Source organism: Psammomys obesus, unplaced genomic scaffold, assembly GCF_907164565.1.
Source record: "Psammomys obesus unplaced genomic scaffold, mPsaObe1.curated_primary_1811, whole genome shotgun sequence".
NCBI lineage: Eukaryota > Metazoa > Chordata > Mammalia > Rodentia > Muridae > Psammomys > Psammomys obesus.
In genome coordinates this window covers 42,789,417-42,807,881 of record NW_026585504.1, presented here as the reverse complement: position 1 = coordinate 42,807,881, position 18,465 = coordinate 42,789,417, and the positions used below count along the sequence as shown (strand labels likewise).

Genomic DNA, 18,465 nt, shown 5'->3' with positions numbered 1-18,465 from the left:
TATGGGCAAACGAAGGAAAAAGGAAGGTAACTGAGGTGTGTCTACCATCATAGTGCGTAATCTTAAACTCATGGGGCTCAAGAAGGACCCAGCTGTTACCGGTAAGAGCCCAGAGGCTCCAGCCTTCCGTTGTAATAGCCGAGGGTGGTGGATTGGTTCCCAACGTCAATTTCATATTTCGAGACTTCAGACAGACCCTGAGAGTGCCCCTTCTCTTCTATTCTTATGAGGTATGTCACATATGTATCCGAGGCCCCCTTTTTGAAATCTTCGTATGTGTACTTCAAAACATCTGCAGAAGGTTGGCCAGCTAAGAAAGGAACACAGAAGGTAAATTGTGAGTGACAGCAGAAAGACGTTAAGTATCATAAAACAGCTCAATAATGACATAGGTGCTGTGCGATGGTGTAGCCATTGTCTCTCAAGCAGCTCTGGGAGCAGGTAAATCTTTAGTACTTGGCTTCCACCACTTCATCCCTTTCAACATGAGGCTCACAAAAGCTTATTTTCAAGCAAGGAAAACAAAGGTACAGAAAGCTGCCCAAAGCCATCCTGCCCACACTGTGAAGCTAGATTCCAGGCCTTGACTTCCTGGCCCAAGACCTGTGTCTTTCTTGTGTCAGGATGCTACTGACTGGCCGATCACCATGCAATGGGATCTTTTTCATTCAGCATAGGTTTGAGTTCGAAATTTGTTGAAAACAAATTCAATGACAAAGGGCTTAAAATAGACTCCAAATTTTAAAAGTCGGGGGGGATGGAGAAAGAGACCGCCACATTTTGTTTGTATTCATGGAGTGCAGGCACATGTGTGTGAGCTACTTTGTGTACATACATGTCCGTATGTGTGTGAAAGCCAGAGGACAACCCCAGGTATCATACCTTTTTTTTTTTTTTTGGGGGGGGGGGGTCAGGGTCTCTCTCTAGATTGGAACTTCACCAAGCCAGCTTAGCCAACTAGCTTGGGAGGCCATGGATCCTCCTGTCTCTGCCTCCCCAGCACCAAAATTACAAGGGCATGTGACAATGCCCTTCAATGTTAAGTCCTGGGGATTCAATTCAGGGCCTATGCAAGGCCAGTACTTTACTAACTGTGCCATCTCCCCATACCTGGCTTGTGTAAAACCAGGTGTGATACAGCTATCAGAGATGCCCTCAAATCATTCCTCTCTTACTGCCACAGAAGAGCCATTCCAATTGCCCTCCTCTCTCACCCAGAAGATCCCCTTCACAGAGTCCCACAGGCGATCTTTCTGTGCTTGCTCTCAAGAGCAAGTCATCCTAAATTGGCTAGCTATGGCCTATGGGTCAAATTTAGCCACCACCTGTGTGTAAACAGCTGTGGGATGGGCACGCTCAGCCCTCGTGTATCTTCTATACATGTTACCACACCACCACAAGGTTCTGGACAGTGGTGACAGGAACTTCAAAGTCAGGAAAGCTTAAAGTACTTGCTTTCTGATCCTTCAGAGCATCAAGCCAACAGCTGGCCTCCCTGTCGGTGCCAAAGCACAGGCTGCCCTGGAGAGAGGCGTGTGTCACTAGTGCGCCTTACTCACCATGGTGGTCTGGATGAGAACAGCCCCACCTGGTCCCCAGTAGGTGGAGCTGTCTTGGAAGTATTAGGAGATGTGGCTTTGTTTGAGGAGGTGTGTCACTGAGGGGTAGGTTTCAAGTGTGAGTCATCCAGTGTGTGCCCCATCCCTTCTGCTTCCTAGCTGCGAATCGAGATGTGAGCTCTCAAATGCTCCTGCCACGGTGCCTTTGCTCCACCATCATGGACTCTAAGCCTCTGAACCCATAAACCTGATCAACACTTTCTTTTATGAGTTGCTTTGGTCATAGTGTTTTATCACAACAATAAGAAAGTAACCAGGAGCCAAGCAGTAGCAGCACACACCTTTAATCCCAGTGCTCAGGAGGCAGAGGTAGGTGGATCTCTGTGAATCTGAGGCCAGCCAGGTCTACAGAGTGAGTTCCAGAACAGCCAAGGCTAAGAAAGAAAGAAAAAAAGAGACAGAAAGAAAGAAAGGAAAGGAAGAAAAGAAAAGAAGGAAGGCAGGAAGAAGGAAGGGAGGAAGGAAGGGAGGGAGGGAGGGAAGAAAGCAAGCTATGTAAAACAAGTTAACCCATGCTGGCCCCTTCTTACCTTCCCCAGTAGTGAGAATGATGGCATAGGCTTTGATAGGTCCATGACTGGTTTCAAAACCACTGAACTTGACCTTTACTGAATTGTGACTGACAGATGTAATATTAGGGGATCCATCAGGAGGAGGTGGGTCTAAAGCAATACAAAACAAAACAATCACCCAACACTTAAAACCAAAGAAGGAGAAAAACTACCAGGCAGACAGTGTGCTCCAATGTCCCACCCAGGAAGTCTACCCATGCCTAAGAAGGCCTGACCCTGTACAGGAAGCTGTATGCAGAATTCATCCAAAACACATCCCAAAGTAAGAGGCAGGAAGGGAGTAAGTACTGAGTGGAGACATGGATCCTGAACAAACCGGGGTGACAACTCCACAGATGTCCCCACATTTACCGTCAGCTCTCCAGCTTCTAGATAATCAGAAAGGATCTCACACCTCCCATCCCAAGACTAGCAGCAGCAAACTAGCTTACCCACCATAACACCGGAAACCCAGTCCACTCATCCCTCCCCACACTTACCATCGGCTCTCCAGCTTCTAGATAGTCAGAAGGGATCACACACCTCCCACCCCAAGACTAGCAGCAGCAAACTAGCTTACCCACCATAACACCAGAAACCCAGTCCACTCATCCCTCCTCTCAAAGGATAAACTTAAGCCCCTTCACATCCTTTACCCTCCGCACATAGGAAGCAAGCAAGAAATCCTGGCAAAGACTTTCACCCTAACTCTCCTCTTCTCCAATACTTCCCGACCCAGAGAAAATGCAACTTTGAGTTTAACTTGGGTTAAACTTATAAGTATTCATCTGCACAGGGAAGCTCCCAATTAAAACTTGAGAATCACTGTATGAAATGATGTATGTGTATAGCCAAATCTGTTCAGCTTATTGCCCCCACCCAGCGGCCACATTTGTTTGTTTGTTTGTTTGTTTGTTTGTTTGCATGTAGCCTAGGCTACCTTGAACTCCCTATAATAGGATGACCTTGAACTTTTGATCCTCCTGCCTCTACCTTCCATGTGTTAGGATCACGGGTATGTGCTACCACACACAGTTTCTGTAGTCCTGGTGACTGAGCTCAAACTCTCGTGCACGCCAGGCAAGTGCTTATCAACTGAGCTACAGCCCCACCCCAGAGGTGTTTCATTCTGATGAGCTGCTATGCCCTATGCCAAGTGCTACACTCGGCCCAGGAAGCACAGGCTCAGTCACGGTCTCTGCTCTTTAGCAGTTTATACACAGAGATGACGCCGTGAAAAGAGGAGCTATAAAAAGGGGAATGAAATAGTCACTGTTCCCACTGTGTTCTACAGAACCAAAGTGGTGTGCCATGAGTAGGATACCATTGTGTACTACACAGCCTTATGGAGCTCCACGCGTGCTGCCTTCCCTGAGATTTTATAGTACACAACCTGAGCAGCCCTGTGTGTGGTCTTCAATGTGTAACATGTAGCATAGCAGTCCAGGAAGCTCAGCCCGGTTTCTTCTTTTCACAACGAAGACTAGCTCTGCAAGGTTAATCAGCTCTTCTGAGATCATACGACTGGTCCATGGGAGAAACTGAAGTCAAATCGGTCCACCTATCTATTCTGAGCCTCTGTCTATAAAAGAACTCAAGTGAGGGCCCTACAGGAAGAGGTCCTCTTAGAACAACCACTAATTCTTTAGAAATTGTCAGAAATATTCCTGTGCCCTGAGGAATATTTATCTGAAAGTCGAAACCCACGAAGGGGAATAAAACACCACCACCCACCTGTCGATCTAAAGCACAAGTTTGGCAGGACAGAGGAACAAAATAAATCAGACAAGCAGGAGGGTGGAGGAAAAGAGGAGAGGGAGAAAAATGAGTGAATATTAGGGACTGACTGGGGTAGGGGGCTTGCAAAGTAAGTAATCTTTTCTTTCCCTAAAGCAACTCAGGGTCTTGTCAATAGAGTTCAGAGAAATGAATCCCAACAAAATACACAGTAATGGTGTTGCTTTTAAGTCTTCTTCCGTAAGTATGGTGGTCATATTAATAAGGCTATCTTTGAAAGAAAAAGAGAGTCCTTACCTTGAAATCCATGTGGAATACTAATAAACAATGGTCAAATTGGGTTTCAGAGTCATCCTCCCAATAATGGGAAGGAAGGAGGGGACGTAGGTGTGCTAAGTGTCCATGTACGGACATGTGTCCATCAGGGCATGAGTTTTCATCCTACTGTCCAGACTTAGTATATATTTGAACATTTCTACAAAAATGCCTTTCTTAAATGCAATAAGGGAACTCCCTATGAGAGAGAGGAGGAGGAGGAGGGAAGGAGAAGAAAAAGAGGAGGAGGAGAGAAAAGGGGAGAGGAAGACGAGAGTAGGGGAGAGGAGGAGAGGAGAGGATAAAGTAGGGGAAGGGAGAGGGGAAAAGGAGGGGAAGGGTTGGCAGTGAGCTATTCTCACAGAACTGCTCAGGACATGAAACACACATCTCTCTTACTCTGCAGTTTTTGTCTGGATTTCTGCAGAATGAGGTAAGCGGTCTGCAGATAAAAATACTTTAAGGGAAAGTAAACACCCTAAGAGGATTCTTGTGCTGTATTTGCATGCTGCTAGGCCAGCTGCTTCAGGGGCAGCCAGCTCCTTGCCACAGGGCCCACCTGTGATGCCAGTGGTACAGGTGCTCTGGGCCGGGGGTGCCATCTTTCCACACGACAAGGTGGCGATGCTGATGTTGTACGAGGTAGAAAAATTCAAATAAGTGACTTCTGTCCTGCACTCTGTGTTGTTCTCCGAAGTGCAGTTCTCCAGGCGCGTCATATGACCCCAAGCATCACTCCTGACCCCCAGGTCGAAGCCTGTGTTCATGCCAGGGGGGCAGACCCACTTCAGAACCAGAGCTGGCTCCTTGGGGATAGCTTCACAGTGGAAGAAGTCCACTGGTGCAGGCTCTGAAAAGCAAAGAACAGGGCAAAGTGAGGCTCATGGGAAGCAGAGGAGCCGGCCCAGCACAATGAGGAGACAGCATGGACATGGAGGAGGATGCGCAGGTTGCCTAAACTCAGCGATACCAGACTGCGTGACCTTGGGGCAGTCACTTTATTGCCCTGGGGTTTCAGTGCAGGGCTGTCTGTGGAGGCTATGAAACATGGGTGTCAGTCACCAAGCAAGATTCTGGGAAGAGGGGCCAGAGACTTAGCAGTCAAAGCACTTGCTGCTCCTCTAGAGAACCCAAGTTCAGCTCCCAGCTCCTATTCCAGCCAGCCAGCCAGCCATACACGCTCATGAGGGTCTTTCTCTTGCTTAAGGCAACAGAGGTCTCAGATATACCACTGAAACAACAAAGCAAGCACGTAGAGCAGAAACATGCAGCCTAACTGAGCAGGAGTCACTTAACGCCACAGAGATCCTTAACCGTATCACAGGAAAGGTCAGAGGCCAAGCACTGAGCCCTGACGCCTCCGCCTCCAGCCCCTCACTGTTTAGCTCCTGCATATCCACCTCACTGCCCTGGCCACCTACAAATTCTCCAACGCCGTGCTCTCTCCAGCCTCGGGGCCTCTGCACCAGCTGCTCCGGCGCCCACAGTGCAGGATCAAAACCCTGTGGTGTTCACGCCCCCAAATCTAGCCTCAGTCACCTCTCCACTAAACTTTTTCATGGGGTATCCTCACATGACACCCCAGAGAAGAATACCATTTCCCCTTCCCCTAGTTTTTTCTTTTCCCTCTTCTTAGCCATAATCATCACCCAACTACTTGCTCACCCTTATTTTTTAATCTGTTTTGTTCGGCAGGATAAAAGTTCCAGAAATACAGGGACCTAACTTAGCAAGTGCTCAATAAACACGCATTCAACCAAGCAATGAAGCAACGGCAATGGCACTGACATGTCTTTAATGAGCTCCCGGGCTGTCTTGGGGTGCTCTGTGTCCATTGCTGCCCGCTGCGGTCACAGTAACCTACAGGCTGGGGTTCCACAAAGGGAAGAGCAGGGCCCAGGAGGATAAGGGGGCTACTCACCCATACAGAATGACTTCCAACCAGTTGCCGGGGACACTGTATCATTCCCCGCTCGTGCAAGGATCCCCACCGTGTAAGAGACGCCAGAGATTAACCCAGTGACGATCTCGTCTGTGCGCCTGGTGATTCTGTCCACTGTGGTAACATTGCTGTCATCTCCAGCCTTGAAGACACGGAGCGAGTAGACATACGAACGAGAGGCCACATCCGAGTTCTCCCACCGGATGACTGCCACGGTGCTGTTGGCATTTACCTCAATGTGGGACACACTGCTGGGCCCTTGGTTTAAAATTAAACAAACAAAATGAACCACTCTGAACTACAGGCCTATCTTACTTAATCTACCTAAAAGCTGCCTGGCACTTTTCTAGAAAGAACTAATATAATTAAGAAGCACTGCTTCAGTACTGATTCAGAAAACTGTACACATTAAATCTGAGAAGAAATTAAAATGTTTAGGCTTCTAATATTTAATTACATATACACAATATACTATCAGACACTCAGAGAGAGAGAAAGAGAGAGAGAGAGAGCACTATAATTTCCAACTCCCTCTTGGAATTTGACTATCAAAGAAGGTAAAGCATGAGAGACACTAACACTTCCACCATCCATCCCTCTAATACTGTGGAAGCATCTCTGTCACTGTCACAGAAGAGACCCTCATCTGAGGGCATCCTCAGTACTGGCAGGACAGCCGCTCTCTAGCCTATATTTCTGAGGAGTGGCTAGTAGATACTACCTTGTTCTCTACTCTCCTATGATGTTACTTCCTGCTTCCAGGCAACAGCTGTGTCATGTACCTCCAGCAACAGTGCCCATAAGAGCAATAACGCCTTTGCTGGGGCTGAGGTTTTCAAGTTAAGCAGCTCCCACGTCAGCCTGAAACCCTGAGGCATAATCCACCCTCTCTCCATCAGTTACTGTACTTCCTCCACGTGAGAGGCAGGAAGCACCCCCTCTGCCCACTCCCATCCCCCACACGACTCACGTGTATACTGGGTAATGGAGCTGGAGTCGCCCTGGACCTGGTCCACTTCTGGAGAGATTGTGACATTATATAAGGTGCCTGGGCTGAGGTCCCCCAGTGTGGCCCATTTCTGAGAACTGGTGGTCTCCTTGGGGTGGTCAGGTTCAGACACTAGAACTAAGTGGTAGATGTATCCGGAAGCACTGTCAGTATTCTGCCACTCTAGCTGCATTGCGGTGGTGGTGACATTGACCACACGGATGCCAATCACAGCACTGCGGTCTAGTCAGAGGAAAGGAAGAAAAGTATTTAACCATGATTCCATCTTCATTACAGTCTCTGTCAAAAGAACCAACTCTGTTATCCGGTGAGGTCAGACATGTGCACTAGAGGTCAGGGCCAGCCTGGCCTACAGAGTGAAATATGGCTCAAAAAAAAAAAAAATCTCCAATGAGTTCACAAAGGTCAAACTGTGTGCCTATGAAGACCAGAAGATCCCTTGAACTGGAGTTACAGATGGTTGTAAGCATGCAAGAGGGAGGAAACCAAATCCAAGTCCTCCGGGAGATCATTCAGTACTCTTAACTGTAGCCATTTCTCCAGCCCCACATTCAATTTCTCACTCTAAACTGGGATTCTGACACATTTGACCTGTGGCAATTCATCGGGCTTTGTACTGAGAAAGGGCACACTTTCTGTAGCCAGATTTTATCTCAATAAAAGGTGTGTTTGACATTGAGTGTCATATATACCTATCGTCCCAAAAACATCGATGAAGCTGAGGCAGGAGGATTTCAAGCCCAAGGACAGCTTGAGCTCCATAGCATAACCCTGTCTTAGTAAATAAGTCAAGTATTGGCTTGTCAGCAAACCAAGTAATCCAATTAAAAAATGGGGAACAGAGCTAAACAGAGAATTCTCGACAGAGGAATATCGAATGGCAGAGAAACACTTAAAGAAATGCTCAACCTCATTAGCCATCAGGGAAATGCAAATCAAAACGACCCTAAGATTTCACCTTACACCCATCGGAATGGCCAAGAAAAAAACTCAAGGGACAACACATGCTGGAGAGGTTGTGGAGAAAGGGGAACCCTCCTCCACTGCTGGTGGGAATGTAAACTGGTACAACCACTCTGGAAATCTATCTGGCGCTTTCTAAGACAATTAGGAATAGTGCTTCCTCAAGACCCAGCTATACCACTGCTAGGTATATACCCAAAGTTTGCTCAAGTACACAAAAGGGATACTTGCTCAACCATGTTTATAGCACCTTTATTTGTAATAGCCAGAACCTGGAAACAACCCAGATGTCCATCAATGGAGGAATGGGTACAGAAATTGTGGTATTTTTACACAATGGAATACTACTCAGCAATCAAAAAGGAGGAAATCATGAAATTTGCAGGCAAATGGTGGGATCTAGAAAAGATCATTCTGAGTGAAATATCCCAGAAGGAGAAAGACAAACACGGTATATACTCACTTATATAGACCTATAAGATATGACAAACATAATGAAATCTATACACTTAAAAAAGATAATCAAGAGAGCAGACATGGGGTAAGATGATCAATCCTCGTTTAGAAAGACAGATGGGATGTGCATTGAACATTGACAGGAGTCTACTGAGCGCACCTGAAAGACTCTACCTAGCAGTGTTTTCAAAGCAGATACAAAGACTCATGACCAAACCTTCGGCAGAGTACAGGGAATCATATGAAAGAAGAGGAGTTAGTATGATGGGGAAAGGATAGGGGCTCCACAAGGACCAAATATATCTGGGCACAGGGTCTTTTCTGAGACTGACATGCAACCAAGGACCATGTATGGATATAACCTAGAACCTCTGCTCAGATGTAGCCTGTGGTAGCTCAGTAACCAATTGGTTTCCCATAGTGAGGGAAACAAGGACTATTTCTAACAGGAACTCAATGACTGGCTCTTTGGCCTCCCCACCCCCCAAGGGAGGAGCAGTCCTGTTAGGCCACAGAGGAGAGCTTTGCAGCCAGTCCTGAAGATACCTGATAAAACAGGATCAGATGAATGGGGAGGAGGTCCCCCCCCCATCAGTGGACTTAGAAAGGGGCACGGTGGGGATGAGGGAGGGAGGGTGGGATTGGGAGGGAGTGAGGGAGCAGGACACAGCTGGGATACAGAGTTAATAAAATGTAACTGATAAGAAAAAAATAAAATTAAATTAAAAAAAAAGTATTGGCTTGTTTGTGTTTCATCGTTCGCTCAAAAGAAGATGCATGCCATATGAACCGCCTGGCATACTGAAGAGGGAAACAAGAAGGGAAACTAAGGTAGAGCTGTATAAACCATGATATAGTTAAATGATACCTTTCCCTAAAAGCAGGAAGGTCATGCCAGCTATGGGAAGGGTCATTATATATATGCAGGGCAAAATGTTCAAGTATAAAATAAAATTAGTTGTATAATTATGACAGTGATGTGAACAAAAGGTATAGCTGTAGACACAGACAAGAAAGGAATTCAATCAGATGAGAACAGTTAAGAGTTACATATGTTCCCTTCCTGTCTAGCGGGGTAAATACACACAACATACTATTTATCATTAACCATCTGTCAATGTACATTTTGGAGGTTCTAAACATATCCCTAGTATTGTGTAAACATTACCATTATCACATTCAAAATGTTTTCATCATTTTTTCAATGGAAAATCTGTACCTATTTAACACTACCTTCCTATCCCCCCCCCCCCAGTTCCTCTCTGTCACTGTAAACACGCCTATTCTAGGTACTTTGTATAAAGAAAAACATAAGTACTTATCTTTGGGGGTGTGGTGACACACACCTTTAACATGCAATGCAGGAGAACCTCTGTAAATCTGAGACAAGCTCTTCCATATAATGAGTTCCAAGCTAGCTAGGGCTACACAGTGAGACCTTGTCATTTAAAATAATACTAAAATAAACAACATTCTCTTTCTGTATATTTTATCTCACTTTGTAAAACATTCTGTGTGTGACTTATTTCACTCCGCATATTTACACGATTCATCTATTTTGCAACAGACATGAGGATTTCACTCCATTTGGCAGAATAATACTCTATTGTGTAGACGGCAGATAAAGCCTTATTTTGTCCATGTGGGTGCCAATGACACTGGGTGGTTGCTACCTTTGGGCTTCTGTGAATGAGCACTGGTGTACAGCTATTTGAGACCCTGCTTTTCAGTTCTTTCTGATGGGTATCCAAAAGACCAGAAGACATCTGCTTCTCTCTGTCAAGACTGCCTTTAATGCTGTTCAGCTGTGCCCCCAGTGAGGATGGCAGCTATTCATTAATGGACAGTAACTGTAAGTTTCTGGGGCCTTCCTCCAACCCTTCTTGATACCCTTTCTAAGGAACCTACTTTAGCCCACACACAAATACAAGGCTGATTTTAGATTACCCCGTGAAATAAACATTGCCAGACATATTGCCACATGCCTTTAACCTAACACTTGGAGAGCAGAAGCAGGCTGATTTCTGTGATAAGCCAACCGGGTCTACAAAGGCCAGCCAAGGCTATCCAGTGAAACCTTGTTTCAAAAGTGAGTAAGAAAAATAAATTAAATAAATAAATAAATAAATAGTTCCCATACTGATGGGGAAATATTTATGCTAAACAGATGAGGAGGAAGCAGATTATAAAACCACACACGTACAAAGATGGCCAAGGTTTGCAAAAGGTAAATACATATATTTGTATACATCTTAACATGGTATCAGAGAGCTGGCTATGATCTGACCCTAATCTCCGCACTTGTAGAGTTCAAGGTCAACCTCAGTCACATAATAAGTTAGAGAGCCACATAAGACCCTATCTCAAAAGGGGGTGGGGGGCTGGCATGGTTGCTCAGTGAGTAAAAGCACTTGCCACACAAGCTAGGTTCAATTCCCAGAACCCAGGGTGGAAGGAGAGAACCAACTCCCAAAGGTGCCCTCTGACCTCCACACACACAGGGTGGCACCTAATTAGTGGTTTTTCATGTCATTTTGGCAGGGGGTGGGGTGGGGTGGGGACTTTATTTTTGTATTGTTGATACAATACCACAGCTGACTCTCTCACAAAAAAGAAAAATAATTATTTGTAAAACAAGACATCTATAAATTATGCTGGTTTCCTGTAGGCAACTTCAAGGTTGGGGTGCTTACCGGTTCTACCGTCAACTGTTCTAGACGGCCCTTCAGTCCCATTTGGTCCTCGTGGAAATATTTCAAAATGATAACTGGTTCCAGGCTTTAAGTCTTCAACGATATAGCTCTGGTCTGTGGTTGTATCATTCCAACTCTTCTCACCTCCATCCTGCGTGATGAAAATCTCAAATGACTCTGAGTCATTGCTTCTCCAAGCCAAACCAATTGCCCTCGTGCTGACATTTGTCACTCGGAAGTCAGAAACCGGGCCAGGGGCTGTGGAAGACATTGAGTAGGGTTAGACGAACAATCTCCATCCCCAGGCAGACTGCAGTGGTGACACTGCCCACAAGACCAGCACCTGAGCAGCTCAGACAGTGGGATCTTGGGACTGAGACCAGCCTGGGACGCACCGTGAAAGCTGGTCTCAGAAACAAAGCTCTGTAAAGTATCTCCAGAGACAGATGGCCCACGCTCACCAAACAATGACCTGTTCTCCCTTTTGCTTTTCTCCACTATCAACTGCAGGGCAAGCCCCTTCAACAACTGGTGCTTCAGGCTAAGGAAGATCACTTGGTCCCAAGAAGGGCAGAGACCATGCCAGTCACCCCACAGATGGCGATGGGAGGGAAGGATTCCCAGGCTCTGGGGTAGAATGTGGGCTGTGGCTGGCTGCTTTATGCTGAACATGTCACTCAGCCTCCTGAAGGTCTGATCTCACCTTATCGAGATGCCTGCCCACATCACCTCAGACCTGGTTTCCACTTCCATAAAGGCTAACGCCAACCACACCACAAGGATGTCCTAGCACTCAGTGACGCTGTGTAGTGACAGCACATCACAACCAACGGGCGCCGTCATTACTACATCTCAGACCCTGAAGGACAGATGAGGCTCTGCAGAGCCGCGTGCAGTACTAGGCATTCCTTCGGGACAGAACAGGGCTTCCTTGCCTTGTATCTACACCTAGCCAAACAGCAGCCCACAAGGAAAGTGGGCCATAGCGTGCTGGTTAGTTTTCATTGTTAACATGGTAACAACCTAGAGCACCCGGGGAAAAGAGACCTCAGTTGTGTAATCGCCCAGATTGGACTGGCCTGTGACCGTGTCGATGAGAAGAGGTCTTGAATGAAGACTGAAATGGCGCACTGCAGGCGCACTGTATCTGGGCAGGTGGACCTGGGTTACGAAAACTAGCTGAGCACAAGCCAGAAAGCTAGCCAATAAGCTGTGTTCCTCCACGGCTTCTGCTTCAGCTCCTACCCTGACTTCCCTAAGTGATGGACTGCTTGCTACCTGAAGGGTAAGCTAACATAAACTGTTTTTTCCCCCCTGGTTTCTTTGGTCACAGGGTTTCCCAGAGCAACAGAAAAGCAAAGCAGACTGCAGAGCAAGGAGCACACTTACAAGTATACACTTGGAGGAAGCCTGGCGGGCCCTCAGTGTGACCCAGCAGAGGACGAACTGTGATGTTGTACAAGGTGCTCGAGCTGAGTCCGTGCAAGATGATCTCAGTCTCGTTGACAGTTTGGATAAAGGAATCAGTCCTCCCAGCCACTTCTATCTTGTAGGTGTAGGAAGTAGATGAACCATTACAGTTGCTTTTCCAGGTCAGGGTCATGCTTGTGGCACTGACATTCATAGCTCTGATGTCAAACACCTGGATGGGTTCTTTGAAGACATGAGAGGAGTAGAAAATAATCAGAATGGTCAAAGCAGAATGGAAGAGAGGACAGCATCATCAGGACCTGTCATCTTCCAGAGGAACATATTTGGGCACTGGCCGCCCTCATCAGCAGCTCACCATGAGTGGAAATGTATGTGGGTCTCACCAAAGCCAGCATCGGTGAAGACACAGCCTGGCCAAGGGTAGCTCACAGACACTCTGTGTTCAGTTTCTGAGCAGACCTTGAATTCTAGATCAAACAATAGCATGGACTTTCACATGTGCTACCCTGGGTGAGGGTTGAGGCAGCAAAGTCCTCAAGTACAGATCTGCCCAAGAACAACCACTACACACCATGAGTTAACGGTCTCACACCTGAACAGAGAGCATACTGGATTCTATGGCTAGCCAGGATTTGCCAGCCCAGAAGACCTTAGGAACTCCACTAAACTTTTTCATCTGTGAGACAGAGTTACTCTCCCTAACCTTACAGAGAGAGCAGATGTCCTCCAGCTAGCTACTCTCCCACCCCATACTGTCTCACCCAGCACAGCCATTAATCAGGTAGATACAGAACATCCACCTAGGGACTTTGAATTCCAGGACATCACCAGATCTAGGGTGGCCCAGCACTTCCAGGGTGACAGTTTAGTTTCTGTCCTTGTTCCTCTAACCTCGACCCTCACTCTCTCAGGTCTGTTGACCTAGGACAGTCTTTCAAAATATTTTTTGCTAAGACATCTGAAGCCAGTGTACACAGAGTCCCTGAGAGCTGCGAAGCTGCAGTATCCATTCTTGAGCTCAAAGGGCCCAGATGCAGACATTCCCATTCATGTTTTTCTCAACCCCCCCTTTAAGACCAGGAACCATACATTGCACTGTCAACACTAACTGCAAACACTTCCAAATATGGAACGCAGAGTGGAAGTGCCTGTGAACCACAGCTAATGACAGCAAGGGTCTTGACAGAAAGTTCAATATGGATGCCAAGGTCAGGCCAAAAACAGAAACTCTCTGGCTAATCTGCAGATAGCAAATATAGATTAGGGGCAGCAGCTGGCATCTACACCTCTGCTCAATGCTCTGAGCTTCACAAAAGATATGCCATGGCCACAGAGGTAAATAGAAACCCAGCTCATCAGCTCTATCCAAAATCTCTCTCAGGAAAACCTTTCTAATAACAGAACTTGTTGGGGGATGGTCTGTGCACTGTGTAATCAGACGCTGATTTCTGTGCCTAGAGATCTGGTTGCAGTCCCTAATGTGGGCACTGTCATTATTATTGAAGAATCTCCTGTCTCAAAGTTGTGTAAAATTTGTTCTCCGTCATCTCTGATTGGTTAATCAAGAGCTGAACAGCCAATAGCTGGGCAGGAGAGCTGAGAGGAGACTTGCAATCCAATGAAGAGGGCCCCAGGTGGAGAGAGAGAGAGAGAGAGAGAGAGAGAGAGAGAGAGAGTCAAGAAGGTTGCCAGGAAGGAGTTGCCATGAGGACAAAGATAGAGCAGAAAAGGCCAGGGTTGGGACTAGATGGCAAGGAACAGGGCACATGGCTGGAAAATAGGCCAGGTCAGCATAGTTGGGTTAGAATAGATGAGAATCTGCCCAGCTAGAGTACTTAAGGCTTATTAATAAATTTAATAGGTCTCCATGTCATTATTTGGGAGCTAAAGAGAATGTTAGAAAAGCCCATAATTTTACAAGAACTAGCTGCTAAAGCAAGAAATAATTCAGATATAGAACTGCAAAACATAAGACTCAGGCTAAAGCCATTTCACAAAATCCAACCTACTTGTTTTAAATGTGTTGTTCCCAGGCTGTCCTTCTGTGCCATCTGCTGCTTTAGAATAAACAGTGGCTCTATACCAAGTATCAGGCTTTAGCCCAGTGAGCAAGACCTCTGTGAGGGAGGGATCCTGGGCAGAGAGTGAGTCTGCAGAGGCAAGACAGTTCCTGTGTGGCTGGGACAGGCTGTCCACTGGGTTTCTCTCAGTGCCATTAGCATCTGCTTTAAACACAGGAGACAAAGACATTAACAAAAGGAACACATCCCCCTCTCTATTCATCGCCCCGTCTCATAGGATGACACATCCAACAGGGCCCACAGTTGGTACTCCATAAATATCTGTTCTCTCCCTCCCCCGAGAAAGATCCTGAAAAGAACCAGCGATTTTCATTTTGTACTATTACTCCAGAAACACCACAGGTATTTCATGGTTTTCTCTGAACTCTGGAATGGACCATTCTCCTTGCTTTGGGAGGTTATCTTCTGCCATCACAGCATGGCTTCCCACAGATGGCTCCATCACTCTACCGTTGCTGACGTAAGTCCACTCAGGAACGTTTTCCCAGGACTATAGACCAGGCAGTGGCAGAAACAGCAGGGGATGAGATGGAAGTAGATCATGACCATTTCTCCTTGAACTACGTGGCAGGACCTCCCTGAGAAGCACCCTGACACACAGCAAGAGGAGGAGGGGAGTAGCCTATCTCTTGAAGGCTTCTCTACCTCTCATGGGCCATAAATGATCTTTCAATCTTAGCAGGGAACATCTGGTTTCTGAAACCAAATTTGTATCTCTGTTTCCATGCGTAAAATGGGGATTAAGTCTCTGTCCTTCCTCATTTCACACTTACTGGGGAAATCCACTGAAAATGCTGCAAAGTCTACAAATGACTAGTCCAAACAACATACAGAAGACACCTGCTGGCTGTGCCTACTAAGGATCCCTCTTCTCAATGGAAGTTACTGGTTTGGCCATCCATAGGTTAACACCTGTTACCTGTTCACCTGAGATGAAAAGTGATAAGGCCTATCTACTTTCCTGAATTCCAAATACAAAAGTTTGAAGCCTGACCACCATACTGAGCCCTGTGTTTGCTTGGAAGAAATGAGCCCTCTTCCTTCTTCATTAAGGTATGGAATCAGACTATACTATGGTGGCAAAGCCCTCCAGTAATTCTAAAAGCCTATAAAATTACACAAACAGTGCTTTTTAAAAAAAAACACTAAGTGATAAAATCAAAACTTGACACACAAGTTTGTAACTCACCCAAGACATCATCTGCAACCGGAAAGTCATTCCGTGACTCATTTGATTCTGGGAGATGCAAGACCTTACAAGACCCCGGCTTCAGATCCGAAATATTGAGTAATGAATGTGGATTTGGGTCTTGGTCATTTCTGAAGCTTTCAAGAAGCATCCGGTAGGAGGCAGTGCCATTTGCACTGCTCCAGGCGAGAAGAGCCTGTGTTACACCGCTGGAGGCAACACGAAGATCAGACACTGGCCAGGGCTCTGTTTCAAAAGAAGATACAGTGGGTATTCGTGAGCAAGACATGTGCAATCATCTTTCCTTGGGTCACCGCCACTTCAAAGTGACGCACTAAAAATATTTCATTCCTATCAGAATCTAAGCATCCTCATGACACCACCGGGGCAGGGGACAAACATTATCTGAAAGCATGAGAAAGAATAAGCCTTAAAACCACAACTGCTCATAACAGTAACATGTGTTACTGTTCAAGATTAGTCCCGATAGGAATTTGAAATTCTTCTTCTTTAAAGAAGAATTTCAAAATAAACATTTAAGCATGTTTATTTTAGACATTAAAAAATAAAGGATCAAAAAAAATGACTGTTTCTAAATCTAGAAGTCTTGGTTCAAAATAACGCAAACAATATAATTTTATAGTATCCAGACATTCCAACCAAGGAGACATCCTTGCACTCAAATGCCAAGAAGATTTTCTAAAAGACCTGCCCAGGCCCTTCCCTCATTTTATTTGCCTGATGGTAACATAAATTAAACCACTTCTGCTAAAACTATACACACTCCCTTCCGTTTTTGCTTGATTAGTTGGTTTCACTATGTGGCCCAGGCTGGGTCCAAACCTTGCAACAATCCTCCCACAACGGCCTCATGAGGACTAGAATTAGAAATGTCCCACCACACACACATTGACCACACACACTGCTCCCTTTCCTTTGTGCTGTAAGAACAGGGAGATGGGGAAGGCAGGATAACTGGTTCAAGAACACTGCTGTTGTGTGCAGTGAGAGGACCAGAACACAGGGAAGCACACGAAGGCCAAGGTGGTACTGCTGCACACAGAAGAACCCTGCCGAGGTCTACAGGGGGCTGACTGCAAAGACACAGGCCCAAGTGAGCTGAGGTGGCCTCCGGCTGTGATGTGAGGTGATTGGTCAACTTTCTTATTTGACTTCTCACTTCAGGGATCTTGGGTGCAAGGATTTCTAAATCGGGTCACTGTGGGTTGGTTGGTTTTGTAGTTAACCTGGGATTGATTACATGCCCGCCCAACATTTACTGTGTGGGTGCTGAGAAGCCAAAGCACTTTCCAGAGAGGTGTGCGTGTGCGTGTGTGTGTGTGTGTGTGTGTCTTGTACTGAGACTTGAATTAGGGTCTCATACATACTAGTCAAGCACTGTACCACTGAGCTATATCCCCCTCTCTGTCTTTATTACTAAAGGATTTAACACCAATAAACGACACAATTTAATGGATCTTGGTGGCCATGTAGCTGTAACAGCACGCTAGTGGCTAGAATCAGGCTCTCCAGGTCCCAGTTCCTTCCCTTGATGCCCACTACTAACATCTCCTAGAAGAAACAACTTTTCCACATCACAGTTTTCACCTTCAGCCTTCAGGCTTTATGACGACAAAATAATGTTTTTCACACACAGTGTCTGATATGATCCACAGAGCCCTGTCCTGTGGGCTCCAAAGCGGGCTCCACAGCTCCCCGTGCTATTGTTGCTATAGCCACCAGCCTGTTTACCTTGTCCCTTACCTGTTGTGATATTTTTGTCTATGATCTCTCCCGAAGTACTATTGGCTGTGATGAAGACTCTATAGGAAGTAGCTGGACTTAAGCCTGTGATGTTACAGGATGTTTGGTTTTTGCCAGGAAACACCTGTGGCTTTTCCACCTGATTATCCACTATGCTACAATTATACTCTGAAGCAGCTGAATCATTGTGCGTCCATGTTAACATCACACTGGTTGGGTTGACAACAGCTTCAGTGTCAAATACAGGAGTCGGTGCTATTTAAGTGGGAAGAGAGAGAGAAAGAGAGAGAGATTCATTACATGGTACAGCTCTGGGGATTTGCTCCCTGTCACTGAGCATTGGATAACTCTCTAACGTCTAAGCCTGACTGCACCAGAGAGATGGAATTCTGCAGAGCACTGGCTCTAGCTACTAGCTACCTATCAGCTTCTCTACCACACTGAGTCACAGGAAAGACAGCGCCTGTGCGGGCTCTCCATTGTTCAAAGTTTTGCATAATTACTGTTATTAACAAAGATTTGCCTTATTAGAAGGGTTTAGTAAGATCTACCCCCTTGGTTAAACACTATGAGTTCAATCTAATTTTATCTCAGTGATTCCTAGGGTTTGGGTTGTTTTGGTTTTTTAGTTGGTTGGCTGGCTGGCTGGTTGTTTGGTTTGGTTTGGTTTGGTTTGGTTTGGTTTGGTTTGGTTTGGTTTGGTTTGGTTTGGTTT

The 18,465-nt window shown here is 46.1% G+C and overlaps 1 protein-coding gene across 1 annotated transcript in view; it reads right to left on the bottom strand.

Moving 5' to 3' along the window:
* Nucleotides 1–18,465, bottom strand: part of Ptprj (protein tyrosine phosphatase receptor type J) — a 146,678-nt gene that overhangs the window by 20,322 nt on the left and 107,891 nt on the right. The window contains exons 3-12 of the mRNA XM_055601201.1: nt 17,751–18,005; nt 15,987–16,232; nt 14,726–14,938; nt 12,675–12,938; nt 11,286–11,543; nt 7,135–7,395; nt 6,144–6,422; nt 4,782–5,072; nt 2,150–2,281; nt 100–310 (exon numbers count right to left, since the gene is read on the bottom strand). Of these exons, the coding sequence (XP_055457176.1) occupies nt 100–310; nt 2,150–2,281; nt 4,782–5,072; nt 6,144–6,422; nt 7,135–7,395; nt 11,286–11,543; nt 12,675–12,938; nt 14,726–14,938; nt 15,987–16,232; nt 17,751–18,005 (2,410 nt within the window). The remainder of the gene's footprint in view (nt 1–99; nt 311–2,149; nt 2,282–4,781; nt 5,073–6,143; nt 6,423–7,134; nt 7,396–11,285; nt 11,544–12,674; nt 12,939–14,725; nt 14,939–15,986; nt 16,233–17,750; nt 18,006–18,465) is intronic.